This window comes from Giraffa tippelskirchi, chromosome 11, assembly GCF_054371585.1.
Source record: "Giraffa tippelskirchi isolate mGirTip1 chromosome 11, T2T-mGirTip1v1.2.pri, whole genome shotgun sequence".
Classification (NCBI taxonomy): Eukaryota; Metazoa; Chordata; class Mammalia; order Artiodactyla; family Giraffidae; genus Giraffa; species Giraffa tippelskirchi.
Genome location: NC_137285.1, coordinates 2,564,167 through 2,586,699, shown reverse-complemented (window position 1 = coordinate 2,586,699; position 22,533 = coordinate 2,564,167). Strand labels below are relative to the sequence as shown.

At 48.2% G+C, this 22,533-nt stretch overlaps 1 protein-coding gene and 1 non-coding gene across 8 annotated transcripts in view; one reads left to right on the top strand and one right to left on the bottom strand.

Moving 5' to 3' along the window:
- The window catches only part of PRR14L (proline rich 14 like), a 43,608-nt gene that overhangs the window by 14,748 nt on the left and 6,327 nt on the right, over positions 1-22,533 (bottom strand). For 4 of the 7 annotated variants that reach the window (XR_014068950.1, XM_081542278.1, XM_081542277.1 and 1 more), the window contains 3 exons: positions 15,564-16,078; positions 8,671-8,743; positions 852-6,000 (listed from right to left, as the gene is read on the bottom strand). Coding sequence is in view for 6 of the 7 variants with exons in the window: in XM_081542278.1 (XP_081398404.1) it covers positions 852-6,000; positions 8,671-8,743; positions 15,564-16,028 (5,687 nt within the window). In the remaining variant the exon portion in view is untranslated. The remainder of the gene's footprint in view (positions 1-851; positions 6,001-8,670; positions 8,744-15,563; positions 16,079-22,533) is intronic. The other 3 variants (XM_081542281.1, XM_081542282.1, XM_081542280.1) reach the window with 2 other exon arrangements.
- TRNAF-GAA (transfer RNA phenylalanine (anticodon GAA)) lies at positions 14,828-14,899 on the top strand. Its single transcript has one exon. It is a non-coding gene; the product is annotated as a tRNA-Phe (tRNA).

The following is a 22,533-nucleotide window of genomic DNA, read 5'->3' as shown; positions in this document are numbered from 1 at the left end:
AATAAGAGTGACAGGTCAGGGCGGCGGGATGGTGGGAAAGGCTGTGGGGCCCCGCGGGTTTGGAAGGATGCTCCATCAGAGCCCAAGGAAGACCTGAGAGGTGTCCATCTACCCAGGGAGACAAAAATCTGCCTCCAGGCACGGAAATTACGTGTACGTGCCCATCACTGGGATGGAGGTGGGCTTACAGGAGGGCTGTGTTCTAACTTAAATGGAAAGGCAGAGAGAGATTAGAAGGCAAACTGATATTGGTGAAATTATTTTCAACTATTCTCAGTGGTCAAACCACAAGAACTCTTTCCCAGTTCACGTAAGTCTATGAATTCTATAGCTATAACATGTACATGCCAATCTTTGAAGTTCCTCTGCTCCAGAAAGAAACAAAGGTAGGCTTATAAATAGATTGGGTGATGCCTGCGTAACTGATTAATTTAAAAAGTACTTTTATATCCTTTACACACCAAACACTGAGTATAACACCTGTGAACAGATCATAGGTACAAGTCACAAGTCACCACTTACAGTCTTTAACGTGCAATGCGATTTGTTCTTGTCAAGAAGAGGGCAAGAGAAGAAAAGGAGAGGTTTAAGATTTAATGGTTCGAAGAATTAAACCAACAGAACGAAGGAAGATACCAAATAAAGGGTTCTGCAGGAAATCCAGATCCTTCAGGAAAATTCGAGGGGCCCGCACTTCAGATTACTGCTGCACTTTCTTAGCAGAGATCTGGCAATAAACAGGCAATGCAGACACAGACTCTGAGCCTTGTAGCTTTAGGAGCGCCCTCCCCTCTCCCCACTGGGAGGATGCAAACACAGGACTTCAGCAAAGGACGGGGCGTGGAGTTTACCTGCTCGTGGCCCCCAGAGGTGACTGCCGCTTGCTGGGAGAGGGCAGAAGGGCGGAGATCTCCAAGGGGCGGGCGGAAGGCCCGTGCTGGCTCCAGATGGAAAGCACCCGGCCCACTGAGTAAGGCAGAGAGCAGAAGACCTTGTCGGCTATGGAGGCGGGAGACCGCAGCCCTTTGAGGCCCTGTGTTAACTGGGTCATGAAGAGCCTCTGCATGGCAGGCGTGTGGCTGGTGCAGCTCCGCTTCTTCGTCCAGATGCGGTAGCATCCCGGGGAGCAGAGTGCTAGGAGCGTGTGGAGGCCGAGGACAGAACAGCCCACTCTGGTCTGGACTAGGGCGGTGGCCCTGCGGTCCTGGAGGGGAACTGGAGGCTGGGCGCCTGCCTGGCCGCAGAGACCAGGGTCTTCCCTGAACGTGGCCATTCCAGGGCAGCCATGGGCCAGGAAGAAGGAGAAGGTCCACTTGGGAGGCGGAGAACGGCCCCAGCGGGCCTCTCCTAAGGCGAGTCTCGCAGGCGCACAGTGCTCGGGGAAAGTCCTAGGGGACTCGGCCGCGCGCTCGGGGCCCAGCTTCACACGGAAGGACACCGGAAAGGTTTCGGAACCGAACAGCAGCGACGGCGTCTTGTCGCTCAGATCTACGAAGCTCATTTTGACAGTTTCGAGTGAATAAAGCGTCAGGGATTTACTGCTAGGCCTCCTGTCCCAGTCACCAGCTGCCAGACACGCATTCAGCTGCGTCGCGCGGCAGGAGAGGCCGTCCAGGAGTCGGCGGTATCGGAGCTGCTTGTGGCTTTTAGCCACGGGAAGAAGGTCTGAGGAGCACCGCCGAGACCGCAGCTTCTGGGTCCTGGCAGCGGGGGCCAGTCTGGAGGCGAGGATGGACAGCTTGCTGAGTAAGGCCAATTCTTTGGTAGGCATCCGCACATTCAGGCCCCCCGAGGGCGGGCCCGGGGCGGCCTTCGGCTTTGGTACGTGGCTCACAAGGCTTCTGGCTGGGGCTGTTCCGGGCTCTGGGAGCGCAGGTATAGACATGGCGTGGGAACTGAGAAATCTGTGTGCTTTCGTGGGGATGCTCTCAGAGGAGCTCTTTAGGAAAGCAGAACGTGCGACTCTACTCATTTTCCTCCCCACGGAGACCAGCTCCCGGCAGGAAACTTTCTTGCAGGTTCGGGGGGGCTGCTTCTTTAAGGGCAGCGCCCCCTTCCGGTGCGAGGCGTCCCCAAAGGCACCGTGGAAGGCCTCCCGCGCGGCGGAGCTGGGGTCTCGTGCCCGCCGAGGGCCAGGGCGGGGGCCGGGGCACGTGCATGACTCCGTGTCCCTTCTCAGCGGGTGACACGAGCTTCCCTCCTTCAGGTCTACGTGCTTCTCGGCAGAGGCGCCGATGGCCGGCTTTGCTGAGGTGACTTCCGCGTCTGAGGCGGGCTCCTCTTCGCCACCCTTAGGCGGGCTCTGACTCTGCACCTCATCCGACAGCGAATGAGATGTCGTGCATTGTTCCGATACCGTGTGCGCTTCTTTTTGACGTACCTGCTCCTCTTCCTCGTGGTTCGGAGCCTTCTGGCTTGATGGTTTCTCCGAGCCAGCCGGCATCCTCGGAGCTTTCAGGTGGGTCTGAGAGACCTGGCTCGCGTCGTCCCCTTCCCTGATCGCCGTCTCTTCCGACTCCTGCCCGGCAGGAAGCCGGCCCCACGGCCCCCTCTGCTGTTGTGCAGTGTCTTCTCCGTTCACTTGAGTTTCTGCATCTAGCGTCCAAGGCAAGCGTTCCGCCCTGACGGCTGTGCGGCTTTCTTTGCTAGGATCGCTCTCACTCCTTGGTGCTCCTCCCTCCGTCTCAGGCAAGACTGTGTTCTTATTCTCACAAGGCAGTTCACCGTCTATTGGCTTAAAAAGGTTTTGGGGGACAGTTTCTTCACTATTAATAATTGTTTCTGATTTTTTTTGAGACAATGGGTGCAAAGGCATTATCTCGGTGGATTTCAGGCTTTTCGAGGGGACAGAGTTTACATTGTGGTGTCCAGAAGATGTCAACTCTACTGAGGAAATTTCAATGGTATTTTCTTCGTCTTGCTCAAGGTTTATTTCTAGTCTTGATCCTTCAATTGTTCCTTGTATTTCTCTCAGAGATGCTTCCTTAACTTGCTCTTCATGATGAATATAATTTAAAGACATATTTATTTTACCCAATACTCTTACATCTGGTTCATGATCTGCGATAGACACTATGTCAGGCACACAAAGGTCTGGACACACTTTCATTTCACAGTCTTCTGTGGGTCTGCATACTTTCTCTTCACATGATGTTTTAACATTGAGAGAGTCTGATGTAGAGGAAACAGCATCTTGGAAATCCGAATCCTGGTCAATCATTCCTGTAAATGCAGCGACAGGCGCTCCCCTCTGGGACACCGTACTCCCTGAGGCTTCTGGCGACATCGCCCTGGTGTGTCTTGCACCCCCAGCGAGAGTACCAGAAACTCTTCCATCCAGAATGCCTTCTGTGGGCTCATCACCACAGCCTGTGGAGTCCATGTCTGCTGTCCCACCTGTGGGCTCCTCACAATCAGAAATCCTCCCACAGCCCCGTTCCTTGGGGCTCCTGCCAGATGCTGAGCTGTTACTGCCTGAACCGATGGGTGGAGCCTTCAGGCTGTGGCTTGCCTCTCGGTCAGGCTCTGTGGGCAACTCGCTCTGGGCACAGCCGAGTGTCTCCTCAGCTGGGTTACCTTCACCTCTGCATTCACCGAGTCTGTCTGGGTCACTCTGGGAGTCGAGGGCTTCATCTGCCTTCTGCTTGGGAGTTTCAGCTGCTTGGTTCACGGTCTTAACACTAGAGAACATCATGGGAGGAAACTGGCCAAACAATTTTTCAGGACTTGGAATGTTTGTAGGTTGGTTTAATTCTTGTGCGACACAATCAGAAACGTTACGTCGACAGAACACAGTCTCTTTGGGTATGTCCTGTTCTTTTTCTTCTGGCCCTTCCTTGCTTGATTGGACTGTTTGGTCTGGAGCTTCACTATTTAATGTGCCTGCCATCACTTCATCTCTGGCCTCACCTCTGGGAAGGCTGCCTCCAGTTTCTCCCTCATCTGGCTCCCTTTCCTCCGATGCACAATTCTTTCTACAGCTGCAGCTTTCCACAAAGCTGTCTCTCCCTTGGGGGTGGTGATCGATATGCTGAAAGGTATCTTCATACTTGGTTAACAGACAGTTCTCAACGCCCAGGGTCGATCTGCTGGGCTCCAGGGCAGCATGGGCAGGACACCTGCTCTCCTTTGGGATGTTTTTCTTCACACAAGGGCAGCTAGAGAGATCCCGAGATGGAATGCTCTGACGTTCCCTGACAGAGACCTCTAGAGGCAATGCTGCCACTTCTTTCTTATTTGAGGGAAGTCCAGAATGCAGACTACCTGCTCCCGAATTGGCTGCTTCGGTCTCTCTTTCTAGGCTTTCTGGTCTGCTGTTTAAGGTGGGACTGTTTGAGGAGGCACCACAGGTTCCGCCACTTGGTGGAGAGATGTCGTTCGTCTTTGTTTTCACAGGGACGGGGTGGGTACCAGCAGTGACACCTGTGCCATCCTCTAAAGGAGGGCGCTGGCTCTGTCGGGAAGCCCCGCTTGCTGCTACAGGCATCTCTTTGTCGGTTGGCAACTTTGTGTGGGTTTGAGAATTAAGGGACACTTGATTTAAAACACATTCACTTCCTGTTTTGTTTATAACCAGTTCGTTGTCATGAGGAAATTCATTCACCTCGCAGGCGGCGCTCTGTTTACCTAAATGTGGACCATGGTCCTGGGCGTTTTGTAGGGCTATTTCTGACTCAGGCCTGTCATCAAGTTCTAGGGATGGTGGTAATGGAGTAATGTCTTTCTTGGGCTTAGACGTCTCATTTATAGAATTCATCTGGTCCTCTGGAGTTAAACTCACAAGGGATTTCCCTTCAATTAAGAATCCGTTAGGAGAGGCTTCGTGTGACTGGGGTCTGCCTTCAAGACTTCTCTGGGTACATCCGTTAGGCGAGGCTCCGTGTGACGGGGGTCTGCCTTCCAGACCTCTCTGGGCACAGACGATCTCAGGCAGCACGCTGGGCTCTGGAGGGGCTGTCTGTTGTGGTTCTTCAATCTGCATTGAGGAGGGAGAGCAACTCCCTTCAGAGTCTGTGCCTGGATGGCTCATTTCAGCAAAAGTTCCTCTGTGGTCCTCATGGTTTGCCAAGCTACTGTGAATGTCTAAAGTGATTTTCAAATCATTTTTTTCAAACATTCCTTCCACGGCTTTAGTAAAAGAATCGGGCATGAAGGAACTGGAGCAGCCTATATGGGGACTGCCTTGAAGGCAGTAGCGATCGTGGGCGTTTTCTTTGGGGAAGACAGTAGTCTCTTTTTTTCCAGAACAGTGATGACTAGCATCCTCTCCTGGTTGCCTGGCATTAACAAGGAAGAGTTCTCTTTCACTCCTGGGGTTCAAAGGCTGTTTGTATTCTTCTCTAGAAGACAAGCTCTGGCTTTGACCATTCCCATCGAAACAGGAATTGTGCGTCTTTTCAGCAGATCCCTTTGGCAAGCTATCACCTTCAAACCCACACTTTTCTGAGGACATTGTTCTGGATCCTAGACCAGATAAACCTGATGTGAAGTGGGAAGCTTTAGAATTTTCTTCTGAGGGTTCTGTTATAACCACCTTTCTCATGGCTTTGGGACTGTCATGTGCAGAACTGTGTCTCTCACTATGGTGGCCAGGGACCTGTTGGTGATTGTCGTCGGCTTCACAGACAAGGTTTAATTTACATAACTCTTCCTCCCTGCTGTCCGCTTTGGAAATGGCACTGTTCCCTGGTAACAATGATAACCAAGAAGGATAAGTTCTTACTTCTTCACATTCTTTTTCTTTAGGAGTTTCTTCTGTTAATCCAGGGTCCACAATGTTTAAAGGCTCTAGGGAAACTAAGGTGCTGGATTCTGAAACCTCAGCACTGGTCATGATTTTGTCTGTCTCTGAGTGTCCATGGCACCCAGCCGAGAGACCCTGACTCACACGACCATTCTCAAGTCCTTCGTTATCGTCCACCTTAGTTCCATGGACCTTCATAACTTGGACTTCTTCAGTAGATTTCAGAAGAGTTTCAGCTGTGATTTGTACATTTCCTTCTGTGTAAGAGAAATAAATCTGAATTAATGTGTAATCATTTGCTCTACCTTCATAAATTTAATCACGCAACAAAAAGAAACAACTCCAAAAGAGAACTGCAAAGTTAGTGCTACAATACCATTGGCTTTGTTCTTCTTTGCAAAATATGACAGAGAGCCAAAAGAGTACCTGAAAGAAACAGGTTATTCTGAACAAATCCTTTCTTTAAATATGTTACTTACTTAAACACACTGACCTAGCTGGACAAATGATGATAATGGAGAGACATATGCTGAATTCAGTCTTAGGAAGCTTCCATCCTAAAGCATTTATAAAGCAGACTCACATTAAAGTAGCTTATGTTATGAAATGACCATCTTAATACTTGAATAAATAAGTAATAAGTAAGATTATCTTTGAAAAAGAATAGTAACACATAAAGCCTTAATTAAAAGAGATTAATCTGTAAGTGGAATATCAGTCTTGAACTCAATTACCTGCAAGGCTTTCCTCCCTACAGGGTCGGTCATGAGTTGGTAATAATTGAAGTTGAGAGACAGATTCACATGGATTTAGCATTTTCTCCTTTCCACTTCTGAGTGAGAAATTTTTCATTATGAAACATTAAAACACACACACAAAATACCTAAGATGTAAATGTAACTCATGAAAGAGTTTTACTGCCCAGAACTTCTCTGAAATTCTAGGCACAGAATGTAGTATAAAGAACTTCCCCCAACCTGTTAATCTACAAAAGACGTTTTGTCCCTCTCCCAAAGCTGTTCACATAGAGGTAAATATGTGTATATGCCTGTACATACGCTGCGTGCATGTAACAGGACGCCTGCACTGGGCAGACAAAGCAAGATGCAAATCAACCTACACATCTAGTTCCCACCAGAACATAAGCTCCACGAGGGGAAGGATCACCTGTTTTGGTCTCTCCACCTCCCTGTAGTCTAGCGTAATACCTGGTACATAACAGCACTCAGTAAATATTTGTGGAGCTGATAAATGACTACAGTTAGGTGATGTCAACAGATGCTATTGGATTTTAATGCTCACTCTGTACTGAACACTCCATGGTGACCCTGGAGACTGGTAGGTATGTTACAGATGTCAGCAGAATGAGGAATTAAGTGAGGGAAGCTGTTACAAGTTAGGTACACTGGAGGGTGAAATGTGTTCTGTGAGGTGTATGCCTGTTTAAGCAGCACAGGAGTTTCAGGACCTTGGCTGAACATCCTGGATTTGTGGTCATGTGATAACTGTTTAAATGGTGCTTACGTCTGCAGAAATTGACAGACATCCTAAAACTTGTATGAAAATGCAATGGACACACAACAGCCAACACACAATCTTGAACAAAGAAAACGGACTGAAGGGGTCGGAGAGGAGGATAAGGAGCCTGCAAGATGGAAATGTTCCATTTTTTTTATTGTGTCGGTACAGCTGTGATTACCCAACAGCATGTGTTTGTGTACACACACACACACGAGTGAATTCCACTGTATGTAAGTTATACCTTAATTAAAAAAAAAAAAAAATCAGTGCCCCAAATGTCTAGACCGCGTCCTGGTTGCCTTTTAAATGGGTGTGGTACTGGCTCATTTTTCAACTTTCCACTCCTCCAAAATGTGAATTACAGGAAGATAATGACCATCCTCAGCTTCAGAGCTTTACTCTCCACAGGACAGCGAGGCCTTTGAGCCACAGAGAGAACCTCCAGCAGCAAGAAGCAGAAGGACGAACTGGGACAAGTGTCCTTTCTCACAGGGATGGTCTGCACCCCCTTTTCTGTCCAGGCTGCCAAGAAGCATCATCAAATCTGACGCTGTTCCACAGTAACAAAATGTTCACGTGATTAAACATATTTGCTGTATTTTTTTTTTTGTAGCTCTGATTATTCTACATAGTTAATCTTAACTATATAATAGATACACACAGAATCGTAGGTCAGCACTCTCTTTTAGGCCTCGGTTTCTTCCTTAATCAATTAATAGATCAATCACAACGAAGGGAGTATCTCTGATGTCCATATCCTACCATTGTTTTGAGGAGCAAATCAGTGTAAGTGCTCAGTCATGTCTGACTCTTTGAGACCCCATGGACTGTAGCCCATCAGGCTCCTCTGTCCATGGGATTCTCCAGGCAAGAAGACTGGAGCAGTTTGCCATTCCCTCCTCCAGGGGATCTTCCTGACCCAGGGATCAAACCTGAGTCTCCTGCATCTCCTGCATTGGCAGGCAGAGTTCTTTACCACTGCAATACCTGAGGAGCAAATGAGGTAACAGAAATGAGCTTGGCAAACTCTCAAGGTGATGGGAAGTGGACGTGGGATGAACAGAGTGGGATGTCCTGCAAGGCAGTGGTCCCTGCCCCGTCCATGTGAACCTGTTTGGATGGTAGTGTTGCTTTATAAAGTCAAATGGAAGATTCCACACTAGCTTTAAGGTTCAACTCATAGTCAATGGGGCCTCATTACAGAAAAAGTGGGAAGGAAACTTGTCAGAGAAGAGGCACCGTTGGGTAACACCAGAGGCCTCCGAGCATGTCCATGGGCAGTAATACCAACAGCTGCTATAGTGAGTCCCTTGTGCAAGACAGAGACCTACAATCCTCATGTTCTCAGCGGGAACAAAAATGGTGTAACAAGTGGAAAAAGGAAAGGATGTGAGAGAAAGAGATACCTTTGTTCCTCAGGCCATCTTCAGGGAGGCCCGTGCATAAAAGTTCTTCGCTTGCCTGCATCCGGAGGTCCTCCTGCGGTAAGAAAACCCAGCGGTCAAGGAGGACCCGAGACTCTGAGCTCACAGTGCCAACGATCCTTTGAGAGGCTTCTCTGCAGCTCTTGGAAATGTGCTAGTGGTCACAAGGACTGGGAACTGAAGGAAGCCGCAAATTCAAGTTCATATTATTAGTAAAACCTCCATTCCTCTAGCATATGAGCTTGAAAAGTAAAGTTTCCCAAGGTCCTGACAGATCCAAACAAAACCTTGTGTCTTCCGAATCAATAAACACACTGGTGCAGTGTGATCTTAATAAAGTGCAAACCTAACTAGAAACTGTCAGGAAGCTGGATGGCACCCAGCCCCTAAACATTTTCTTCCTTCCTGGAAGGGCTACTGTCCCTTTTCATCCCCGTTCACTGGAGGAGGGGGTGGGGGGGCGCCAGTGACAACTGACCAAAGGGACTTCAGGAAACAGGCAGCGGCAGCACGGGTGTGGGGCCCGCTGAGGACAGGGTCCAAGCGGGCTGACCGGCTGCAGACACCGACTGACCAACGATGGCTACTCACATCAAAGGGTCCTTCTGGGTCAGCTCTTTTTATCTGCCCACAGATTTACATTTTTTTTTGCACGTAGACTCCAGACCAGTTGGACCCAAAGGTTGACGATGTGGACCCCTACTTACCTCATCACCGACCCATCAGAAGGGCGTCCACCAGCTCATCACGCCCTCTTTGAACAATGACTATAAAACTTCTCACTGTCTTCCCCAAGTGGGGACACTTGGATTTGAGGGCATTAGCCCACTGTGTCCCCCTTTGCCTGCAAAGCAACAAAGCTCTCCTTTTCTACTTCACCCGTCCCAAAACTCTGTCCCAGAGATTTGATTCGGCACCAGCATCAGTGCACAGAGAGGTTGAACTTTCAGCATCACCCTGGGGAAACTGAGGGTAGAAACCAGATGCCCGCCGCCCAGCAGTCAACTGCTGCAGCCACGCCCGTGCTTGACGGTGCACCCCGAGGAGACTCGGGAAGAGAGGCGCAGGGCACTGACCTCAGGGAGCTGAGGTGCGTATCGAAGGAAGGAGTTCAGTCAGTTCCGACTTGTGCATCTTCCTATACAGACAAAAGCACTAAATTCCTTAACTGGAGATATCTGGGGGTTTTTGGTCTTCTTTTTTTTCTCTTTTGGTTTTTCTTTTTGCCTCGCCGTGAGGCACGAGGGGTTTTAGTACTTCCCTTCCCCACCAGGGGCGGAACTCATGCCTCCTGCAGCGGAAGTGTGGAGTTCTAACCACTGCTTTTCTTTTACATCAATAATCTTTTGATGTTCAAAAAAAAAAAAAAGAGTAAAATTTTTCCCTATACTAATTTAATTGGTAAGTACAAGATTCTGACTGACACAACACTCACTTAAATCTACAGATGGTGAAGTCACTGTTGTAACTTCTGATAATTTTTTTTATAGCACTTAAAAAAACAACAACCATGCAAAACCATCTCATCTCTAAGCCAAGTGCTGCGGTGGAAACAGAAGACCCAAGCAATGGCGGCAAGTCCAGGGGTAACAGGAGGGAAAAAGCATCATCACCGGGCCTGAGGGAAGAGGCCTGGCATGGAGTGTCACGTAGGAAGCAAGGCAGTTCCTTTGCTTTTTCTCGCAACTTCAGAGACGAATGCTTTGGTGGAGCGTGAACTTAAAACAGCTCTCTCCAACAGAACTTACCTGTTACTGTACTTGACCAAAACGTACAAATTCTAGTGTGATGCTGGGTCAAATTTATTTGCAAATGGGGAGAGGAGAAAGTTCTCACTTATCACGGAAGGAAGGACGGAACTAGAAAATCACCGCTTGGGAACCATCATGGTGATAATTACCTCAAGAAGAATCATCAGGGGGTGTTAAACCTAGTGGCTAAAAGTCTGAATGAGAAACAGAAATACTTATGTAGTCTCCAAATACCTCCCCACGAGATACTCAATAATTGTGAAGGGGAAAATGGTACCTCCACCGTGGAGAGGCCGGGCAGTTCCCCTGCCCAGGAAGAAGCAACAAGCCTGTGAGAGAATGCATGGAGAAGAACCAATCATTTCTGTGGGATTCCTGGCCTCCTAAATGCACAACCACGATCTGACCACGAGGAAACGTCTGACAAGCTCAAGCTGAGGAAAATGCTACAAAATAAACGGCCTGTACTCTTCAAGTGTCAAGGTCACGAGCTGAGGAAACACTGCAGATTAAAGGAGACTCAAGAGACACGACAAATGAATGTCACCAGCGATCTTGAATTTTTCTGAGACCAAAAAAACATTTTCTTTTGCTAAAAGACATCAGTGGGACGACTGGCGCAGTGTGAATATGGTCTTTCGATAAAAGGGTTAATGTCTTGATTTTGATTAGTGTACTGCGGTCACCTAACAGAATGCCGAATGTTTGCGAGTAAATACATAGTCAAGTATTTAGGCCTCACAAATGCAACTACCAACTAAGATCAGATGGGGAAAAAAAGCAAATGTGGTGAAAAGTTAATGGTGAGGAATCCACATGAAGGTCTCCACATTGCTTCTGCAACTTTTCTGTGAGTCTCAAATTATTTCAAAATGAAAGGTTAAGAAAGCACCTTTTTCTGTGGTAACCCTTGACCTGTACTCCAAATGAGACTGCCCTGCACACTTCTAGCTCTCAGGCTGAAGGTCTGCGGGGTGAGACTGGATGCTATTAGAATATTTCTTCAGATTAACCCTCTATGGGCAAGGCCGAGTGCTGGAGCAGAAGCCGAGGGACAGGACCCAGACTCAGCCCTGCTCCAGCCTCAGGACTCCCACCTGTAGCTTTGTGGAGCAGAGAGAGAGCTCACAAGTGGTTTTATAAAGGGGGACCACAGGCAGCTTGCTCCATGAACAGAAGCTCTTGCTCCCCAGCAGACCTTAGACACTTGTCACCCCTTCCTGTGAGAACGCTGACAGGACTGTCACCAGCACACCCCAGTATCATCTGGGGTGACTGCCCTAAGCTTTTCTGGGTCTAAAGAGCCTCTGCTGGGTGAGAGTGGACCTCCCGCCAGCAGCACACAGCTCCCCTGAGATTCCAAAGGGCTCTGGTGATCTCGCCACGTGACTCCTGAGGGGGCCCTGATGGGGCTGCTGGGAGTTCCGTTCTGCCACACCTGCTCCTCCAAGGAGGGGTCCTGGCTAGAGCCCCCACACCCAAGCCAACTGCTTCAGGCCAACCTCCTCTCCCTGGATAGCGGCACGATCCTAACAGGGAAGGGGAGAAGCAGGGGCCAAGAGTGACAGACTCCCCTCTCCCTCTGCCTCGCTGACTTCTCTCGAAAGGTTTTGAGTCAGGAAAAACAAGTCTCCCCTCACAAGGGCTGCAGACCCTACAAAGCTTTAAGTTCCAGATCTGATCTGGGTTATCCGATATGACCAGGTGAGTCTGAGGTCGGATATGAGGGCCACCCAAGCACCGCCAGCAGGGTGGTAGGCAACCTCCAGACCTGGGAGCTTGACCAGCCTGGGCCCCAAATGCAGATAAGGGCACAGAACAGGTAACTCGTAAGCCATGGCTGAGCAGCCTAAGCATCCCGTGTGTAACTCCACTACCCTCCTGAGGCCGGCCCATCATGTAATAAACACCTGCAAAAACTTATCAGACATGAAGTTCTCTTCCTATAATCCTTTATCAGCTAGTTTTTCCCAGTTGTCAAGTACAGATGTGAGAGCTGGACCATGTGTGTGTGCTTAGTCGCTGTAGCTCTGTCTGATTCTGTGACCCTATGGAGTGTAGCCCACCAGGCTCCTCTGTCCGTAGGGTTCTCCAGGTAAGAATACTGGAGTGGGTCGCCATTTCCTCCTCCAGGGGATCTTTCCAACTCAGGGACTGAACACGTGTCTCCTGGACCTTCTGCATTGCAGACATCCGGATTCTCTACCAACTGAGCCACCTGGGAAGCCCAAAGAAGGGTGAGTGTTGAAGAACTGATGCTTTCAAACTGTGGTACTGGAGAAGAGTCTTGAGAACCCCTTGGACTGAGAGATCATCAAACCTGTCAATCCTAAATGAAATCAACCCTGAATATTCACTGGAAGGACTAATGCTGAAGCTGAAGTCCCAAAACTTTGGCCACCTGATGTGAAGAGCCGACTCACTGGAAAAGATCCTGATGCTGGGAAAGATTGAGGGCAGGAGAAGGGACCACAGAGGATGAGATGGTTAGACAGTATCACCGATTCAATGGACATGTATTTTGAGCAAACTACGGGAGACAGTGAAGCAAAGGGAAGCCTGGCATGCTGCAGTCCATGGGGTCGCGAAGAGTCAGACATGACTTAGCGACTGAATAACAACAACAAATGTACTTAAGTTTCAGGATTCCTCGAGATCAAGTCCTAAACATTTCTCTCTACCATCAAGATTTTTTTAAATCTCCATAGCTGATCACTAGTATCTTAATATTCCTTGCAAAATCTGTTTCCAAGATAAAAGCTAATGTGGATCCCTCTTGCAAAATCAAGTGAGATCACTGCAGTGGTGTGTAGCATTATATAAACTACATAAAATAAGAAAGGTCACACCACAGTGGAATTTGTGAAACTGACAGCAACTCCTCCGCCTCAGCCTGCCACAGCCAACATGTCACTCTCCTGCCCACTGCTTTCAACCAAAATCAACTTGCCATAGTTCTCCAAAGTCTAGGCAGATTTTAGGAGGGTACTGAAAACCATTCTTACTGTTCATCTGTAGTCTAACGTCCTGTTAAAAGCTGGCTGTGAGTCCTAGAAAAGATGCAACACTGGTTCTACCTATGAGGTTAGTATAGAGCCAGGAAAAAAAAAACAAAACAAAACTCCACCAATATCTTTAGGAGGGAAATGAACACATACTGGGCTCTTCAGCTTTTATAAGCGGGCTGGTTACAAGCTCCCAGGGGCCTGATGTATCTCTGAGCCTTGAGCCCTAGATGCTGTAGCCCTCCTCCAAGCCTGAGCTTCCTGAGCTGCGGGCAGCGGTGGTCCAGCTTCAGGCAGAAGCGCCGACACAGGGAACACATGAGAGCGGGGCCACACGTGGAGCAGACGAGACCCCCGCACTGCCTGGCACTCGCGGAGATGGCCACAGCCACGCGTGTGTGGTGAAGCACACTGACCATCAGTGAGACCCGGAGTCTCCAGATGGCCCTGTCTCCTGCCCTCGCCCGTTTGGGAAGGAAGAGCCGCGGGACAGGAGCTCTGATCCCTGTTACAGGTTCACAAGCGATGCTCCTGCGTGGATCTCAAGTCAGAGAAACTTCAGGTAAGGCATCGATTATGTGAGCTGGGTGAGGCGTTTCATGACAGCCCCCCACAGGGATTTACCTAAGAGAACGGCTGAAATAATGAGAAAGTTTTACCTTGTGTGCGAGCTCAGTCACATCCAGCTCTTTGTGACTCCATGGACTGTAGCTCATCAGACTCCTCTGTCCATGGGGTTTCCCAGGAAAGAATACTGGTGTGGGGTGTGGGCTGCCATTTCCTCCTCCACGGTATCTTCCCGACCCAGGGATCCAACCCGAATCTCCTGCACCACAGGCGCACTCTTCACCGCTGAGCCACTGGGGAAGCCCGAGTTCCACCTGAAGGCCTGGCCACAAGCGCACAGTGCCTCAGGCTCTGCTCTGTCACACAACAGGCGCTGAGAACCGCAGGGATGCGGGGACCACTGTGTCCTGGCTGATCTGGAGACGAGCTTACGGCCGTCAGCTTCACTGCTGAGAGTGTGAAGTTCAGACCCTCAGCGTACCAGCCTTTCACTTGAGTGAAGTCGTAGAAATCGCACGAGATCGGGTCTTTTATGAACATGCCATTAAATAACAAGTTTCTCAAGAGCGTCACACACCTCAAGTGATCACCAGCCACTGTGCATCCTTACTGGATGTCTCCGGTCCACATATCTGTCAGACGATGTACACCGAGTCCTCGGATGTTTCAGCCAGCAGACGATTCAGAACTTTTTCCGCGTCTGTGCTGAGCATAAATATCTTGAGGCTAAAGCTTTCACAACAGATTCAACCCGGCAGATCTATCCCTGTGACTCTCAGCACCAAAAAAAACAAACAAAAGAGCAAGCACAGGGCTTTCTTGGTGGCTCAGTGGTAAAGAATCTGCCTGAAATGCAGGAGACATGGGTTCAATTCCCGGTCCAGGAAGATCCCGTATGCCATGGAGCAACCAACCATTAGTCTCACCTAACTAATCCTTCTTACTCTAATATCAAACTCACAGAGACTAGATTTTTCATGCCACACCAAGCAGAGATTCCACTTCTCACTCTGTATTAAAGAACGGGCTTTCCGATTTAAACTTCAGCCTCCCATGAAGTGGGTTACCCTGAATCAGTTCTTTGGAGATCATTATGTCTGATGTAGAAAAAATAAAATCAAAAGTTTAGAAATGACTTCAGAAACACAGAGACCCCTCGAGGGTATCCATCCTGTGAAGCCCTTACTGAGTCCACAGTCTCCCTCAGGCACCTCTGTGACACCTCACTCTGTCCTAACCGTGATGCTACCAAAACTCAAGGAACCGGTACACATCGTTCCTTAACGCTGGACACAGAAACCCCACACAATTGTCACAAAGAGACTCAACATTCCATACACAGCAGCTGCTACAGAGGGCTGACACTTGTCTCATGAGATAAGCGCTTCCTCTCTTCAAGGGTCTGACATGACACGCGTTTTTAAAGATCACTGAAAGAAAGTTAACATCAAGATCAACATTTTGGAAATGTTTCAAGAATGAACCGTAAGCCACCTGTGAGCGTCAGTCCAGCTGGAGAGACGCCGAGCGAGCCGAGGTCTCCCCGTCTTACCTGGCCGGGGCTGAGCGGCTCTCCAGTAGCTGTGGGGCACCCACGCAGGTCTTCTGCTCCCTCACAGGGGGCTCTCACCACCTCTGCCTGGTCCCCTCCGTCTCGGAAGACCTTTTGCTCCAGGCTCTCAGCTTTCGCTTCCCTATCCAAGCTCCCAGGAGCCACGGGACCTTCTGTTGAGGGGTTCGCCAGCCCACACTGCCCAGGCTCACCCCCATGGTCCGAGGGGGCTTCTTCACAACCACTTTCCGCAGGAGTCCTCTGCAGCTCCGAGGGCACAGCCCTACTCTGACTTACACGAGAGCTTGAGGCTCCGGGTTTTACATCTGGAGTTGCACTCGGCTCGGGGTCAGCATGAAGCTCTTTGGAGGCACTCCCTGGGAGTTCAGAGTATAATTCCTGCACCTCAGCAGACATGGAGGAATCAAGTGGAGCGGGCTGGGTCTCCACGCCGGATGACAGCATGGGGGCAGGTGCAGATATGGAGTCAAGCCTCTGACACCAAACGGTTCACCCTGACACAAATCAAAGGAAGGGATAAGAATTTAAAACCTTGCAGGGTAGAAGGAAGCTGTCTCAGCTCAAATTGGCTAAAACAAGCGCCAAAAATTCTACCTCAAATGCCGGCATTATCTGGCACCAAGAAATCTGCTTAACAGACTGAGTTTGAGGAAAAATAAATACCTTAAACCTTTAGTAGACGTCTGTCTAATCTCAATTCAGAGACTGCCTTGTGAACAATTCTCAACTTAAAGCTGGATTTAAGTGAGATCTGATCAAACGTAGATGAGAATAAGACATGTCTCAGCACTCAAGGATAGACCCGATGTACTGGATAAATCAGAAGATCAACGGGAGTTCCCTGGTGGCCTAGCGGTTAGGATTCCTAGCTTTCCCTGCTGGGGCCTGGGTTCAATCTCTGGTTTAGAAACTGAGACCCTGCAAGTTGTGAGGCAAGGTCAAAAAGAAACAAATTTTTAAAATTAGAAGATAAAGACGGTTTTCCATTTGTTTTCAGGCCACGAACCTTGCCCATTTTATTTAGCGCTATATCCCCACTGCCTGGAATAGTTGCCTCACATCTAGCAGGTACTCAGAAAATATCTTCTGAATTAACATACACCGAGGGACTCAGAATCTGATTGACTGACTTCTCTTCATTAAGAATCTTCTTTGGAAGAAGATACAGAGAAAACAGAATTCCACTCTTTTATTGTCACCAAAACCCTGAGCTGTGTCCACACAGTCTGGAGCCAGACTGGACTATACCAGCTCTGGGGCAGAATCCTTCCTGACTTCTACTCAGCACCTCAAGATTGCCCAAGTGCCTTCACAGACACCACTCATGTGATTTTCCTGACAGCCCCGTGAGTTGAGCAGGGCAGCCGTTGTCCTCCCATTGTAGGCTCCAACACCATTGCTGAGGAGGGTGAGGGTGACCTGCCTGAAGTATTGGGTGCTTCCCAGGAGGCTCAGTGGTAAAGAATCCGCCTGCCAATGCAGGAGACATGGATTCAATCCCTGGGTTGAGAAGATCCCCTGGAGAAGGGAATGGCAATTCACTCCAGTATTCTTGCCTAGAGAATCCATAGACAGAGAAGCCTGGTGGACTACAGTCCATGGGGCCACAGCGAGTCGAACATGACGGAAAGAGTGAGCACGCACGCTTGAAATATTACATGGTTAATTAATGCAAGGGAGGAGAGGGGACTCCCGGGGCTTCTAATGTGGTGGTCACGTTTCACTTCTTCTTTTGGGTAACAGAAACAGGTTATCTGCTACAATGAGTACAGTTAAGAAGTTCATGATACTACATTATTAAAATAAAACACAGAGACAGGGAATGGTACCCCCAGAACCAGGGTTTCTTGGCTGGTGACTTTTCCATTTTAGTCTACCCAATGTGTGCAGTTTCCACCACAAAATCCACTTGACCTGACCACGGCGGAAATGGTTAACCAAATGAGATACTGCATGCTCTCATTCTTGATGCTTTCCCTAACCCTGAACAGGAGGACAGAGAAGGTGAGAAATATTTGGCATCTCCAAATTCAGAATGAGAATTTACTAGAGGTACTGGCGGCCAATCCCTTTGGCCGAAATGTACACAGAAAGGATGTTTCAGAAAGCTACTCCCACTGCTTCCGAATGTCCATGTTTCCCCGATAAACACATTACATCAAGTAAAACCCAGTGCCAACTACAGAACTGTTCTGACTGTGTTCAACAGTCTCATCTCTCCAGCGACCGCAACTGTGTTTCTGAGCAGGACTCCCCGAGACACCGCCTAACTCCTTAGGACCCAGCGGCCTTTGGGCCCTGTCTCTATTTGTATCCCGATTCCGAGGGAGCCCGCCAACATCGCTTCCACCAAGGCACACGCTCCGCCTCCCCATCACTGAGCACCCTGCTCCTTGAAAACCCCTGGTTTGACAGGGTGATGGAAGGTCCCCTCCACTGGCCTGTGCTGTCTGCACTGAGCTGGGACCGAGGAAGGGGGACAGGGGGGTGGGTGACAGGTTCTCTCATTGTGGGTCATCCTGCCTTTCTCCTGGTTTTCCAACCTGTGGTGGACAGTCTATTCACGCCCCCAAGCTCTCATCCGCTGAACGCCTCTGTGTTCTCAAGGAACCCTACTCTAAATGAAAGGACACACTGTGACACCGCTAATTTAAATGCTAGAAATTATAGGAAAGCAGACGGCTGATCCATGAGATTGAGGTAACATGAGAAGAGACTTAACTCCAAACGGGAAACAAGGAGAGAGAGGCCGGTGAGCAGAGCAGCAGGCAGGACTCGCAGACTTCCACAGAGAGCGCTGACAAGGCCTCCTTTCTGGAGCTAGTCTCCTGTTCTCCGCTAGCTCCTGGATATCTCCAGGGGTACCCTGGATTTTAGGCCAATGTGTGTGTGTGTAGATACGTGGGGGTTAAGGGAGTAATAGTGGAATTGCTATTTGAGGCCCCTCCCAAAAAAGGCGGGCAGTGCTCCATTTTAGTTTGGTTCAGCTTCCCTTTCACATCAACAGACACCATCCAGCTTCTGACTGTCACATCACAAACTGACTGAAAGAGTGAGGCAGGAGATGGTCGTGTGGATGGACAAGGCTCCGTGGGTCTCCCCACCCGCCATCGTGTGGGGGTTTTCAAATCCAGCCCTGGACACACCTTCCCCGCCTTCACTTTTTTCATGCCCTTGCCTTTTCATACAGCTTGTTTGCCAAGAGGGTGACTCAAAACTGTCCCTTTAGGCACAGAGTAACCACATGACTCCGCGATTCCACTCTGAGTAACATGTGCAAAAACCACACGACTGCACAAAAACTTGTACATGGATGTTCACTGTCACACTGTTCGCAGGGGCCCAAAAGCAGAAACTCAAATATCTATCAACGGATGAATGATCAACAAAATGTCGTCCATCCACAACGGAGTATTACTCAACTATGAAAAGACACAATGCGCTGGTTCATGGCACGACTCAGAGGCACCTTGAAAACATTATGCAGGTAAAAGAAGCCATCATGAAAGACCACTGTTATCTCATTTCCACGAAACGTTCAGGGCAGGCAAATCTAGAGCCGGAAAGCGGATTAGTGGTCGCCCGCTTCTGGAAGCGATGGTTTTTCCAGGATTCACATGTGGATGTGAGAGTTGGACCACGAAGAAGGCTGAGCACCAAAGAAGTATTGCTTTCAAACTGCGGTGCTGGAAAAGACTTTAGAGTCCCTTGGACAGCAAGGAGATCAAACCAGTCAATCCTAAAGGAAATCGACCTTGAATATTCATGAAGGACTGAAGCCAATGGCTGCTGATGGACCGTGTTTCTTTTGGGCACAACAGAAGTATTCTAAAACTGGTTGTGATGATGGCTGCACAAATTCTGACTATGCCAAACACCACTGAATTGTACAATTTGCATCGTGAATTGTATGGCATATGAATTATATCTTAATAAAGTTGACTTTTTAAAAAAAGAAACCTGTCCATAGCCCCAACTTTTTCTCAAGTTGTGATCTGTGTTTCATTCACAAGGATGGCACCCTCTCAAAACTTGTTGTTGTTTAGTTGCTAACTCGTGTCCAACTCTTTTGCAAGCCCATGGACTTTGCTCATCAGATTCCTCTGTCCATAGGATTTCCCAGGCAAGAACACTGGAGTGGGTTGCTATGTCTTTCTCACTCTCCTGCATTGGCAAATGGATTCTTGACCACTGAGCCGCCAGGGAAGCCCCCCTCCCCCAAATTTAACATGCCTAAAATGAAGCGCACTCAACCCAGTGAAAAACTGAGTATTGTCCATGCAAACAGCTGTGAGACTCAAGGGTGTGTTAAGATGTTCTCAGTAACCTTATACGCTTATTTCTGATCCTGCTGCCTCTCTCAGTAATGGCACCGTGTTACCCAAGAGCTCAGACGTGAATCCCCAAATGTAACTGTCTGACCGTCCACACGCTGTGTAGTTAGCACTCATACCCATGCACCCAGCGCCAGCTGTGTCTCCACCACATCTCACTGCTCCATCCCCATGGTCCCAACTCCAGATTTTGCTCTGAACACAGGATCATGCACAAACACACGCACACTCACTAAACAGATCTTTATCACAGGGGGCGATACTGATCATCACAAAAAATGGCTCAAAATCTTCCTCAGGAAAAACTGCCATTACCTTTCCTGTGCCTTCCTATCCTGTGAACTGAAGTGGACCAAAAGAGAACTGTAAAGCTTGGTGACTAAAAGATGGCTTCCAATATACAAAAGCCAGATGTCACAAAGCTACTGTCTCTCGATACGTGTTTGGTAGAGACAGAATTCTAAGACTTTTCAACCTGTAAAACAACCACGCACATTGGCTATTCGAGCAAAACAGACATTCCCTCCTTTTCTCTGCAGCCCTTCTCGTCCTCAAGTCTCTCAGCAGTCTGTGCCGTGGAGTCACCATGAAGAGCTGAGCGCCTCAGCCGAAACCCCCAGAGGTGAGTGAGTGAGTGAAGTTGCTCAGTTGTGTCTGTCTCTTTGCAACCCCATGGACTGCACTGTAGCCCGTCAGGCTCCTCCATCCATGGGATTCTCCAGGCAAGAATACCGGAGGGGCTTGCCATTTCCTTCTCCAGGGGATCTTCCCGACCCAGGGATCGAACCTGGGTCTCCTGCACTGCAAGCAGACTCTTTACTGTCTGAGCCACCAGGGAAGTCCCAGAGGTGAAGTAGTATTTAGACGCAAGCCTAGAGTAGCAGTTTACAATTATTCTTACCTCACCAGCTCATGTCACTAAACTCTTTCAATTTTCTTCATCTATCAAGATACTTGGTTGTGCCACAAAGACAGCAGAAACAAAATTTTACCATTTGAGTCCTTTAAATTTCTGAATTCAGTGGAGCAATAAAAAAAATGACAATATAGAAATATACCTCTCCATAGAAAGCTGTCTGGGATGTCTTATCAAATTAGATAAACATTGTGTTTATGGACTGTCAGTGCAGCCCCACGGACTGTAGCTCGCCAGGCTCCCCTGTCCAGGGTATTTTCCAGGCAATAATACTGGAGTGGGTTGCCATACCCTCCTCCAGGGGATCTTCCTGACCCAGGGATCGAACCCGTGTCTCTTGCATCTCCTGCACTGGCAGGCAGATTCTTTACTACTGTGCCTCCTGGGAAGCCCAGATTAAAAAAATAGGATTATTTTATTTTGGTAAAATATATATCTACATCCATACAGGAAAAATGTTTTAAAAACTATAAGCCAAATGTTAACAATGCTACCATGGGTGATAGGATTATGAATGACATATCCCCATTGATTTTTTTTTTTACAATGAGTGTGTAATACATGTTAAATTTTTAAAAAATATTATATCTCAAGATCCAAATATAAAGCAATAAAGAATAACTGCTAAGTGTATTATCCCTTTACTTTTATCAGTATTTTTTAAATGTTAGCTCTCTCCCTCAACCATAAAAGTTTTTACGTTAAAGTTTTAAATATACTTGAAATAAAGTGAGTATAACATGTGCTTATAAAATGTAGACGAGAGATTTATGGCTTAATCCTCACTACAGCCTTATAACCGACCTACTGGGTGAAGACACCAGATAATTACCTAGTTTGAGGTACAAGGAAAATATAACCCATAGGCTCACAAACAACTCTTTCCTACTGCTATTGGCTTGTCATCTTTACCGTGAACACAAATAAGAATTGGATTGTTTAGGGGATGGATTTATCCCTGGGGGGAGACTAACATTTTGGGGAGTAGGCAGCACAATTATTCCAACAGAAGAAATCATTTTTCAATTGAGAACAATCATCTCCTAGTCTTTCTGTTTCAAAGGCAGAGTCAGGGCTAGGAAGTAGTCTAGTTTTGGTCTCCAAGGTGGGAGGCCAGGGTCCCTATCCTGCCCCTCACATACGAGCAGCATGGCCTTGAGTGTGTGTCACTGAACTCTCCTGGGCTTGTTTTCCACATGTAAAATGGACAAGCCAAACAAAATTTCAGAGAGTCCTGCTAATCCATAAAATTCCCAAGACTCTAAATAACTTTTCTATTTCACTTTGTTTTGGCACAGCGCACCTACAGACGCCAACAAAAGTGGTACAGAATTCAAACTAATCCCCACTGCAAGGGCAAAGGAGGTAATTTAAGAACACTTTACATACGAAAAGGATAGAAAGCTGTTCTTTAGTGTGTCTTCAGGCACTGGGGAAGTGTTAATTCCTATCCCACCAAATGACAAAAGCCAGGGGGAGGGTGGGGAGACTACCAGTGAAAGATTAACACTGCAGCTCTCAGCCTCATTAGAATACGTTTTATTATAGCAATATTAAAAACCTGACTAAGTGATAACTTTTACTTTAGTCATTCAAACACTCCCCCAAACAGAAGTTATGGGGGTATAAAGTTTACAGCACCAAGCAAAAGAAGAAGAAAGAAAAGAATCAAACAAAGAAAACAGCAGAACAGAAAGCC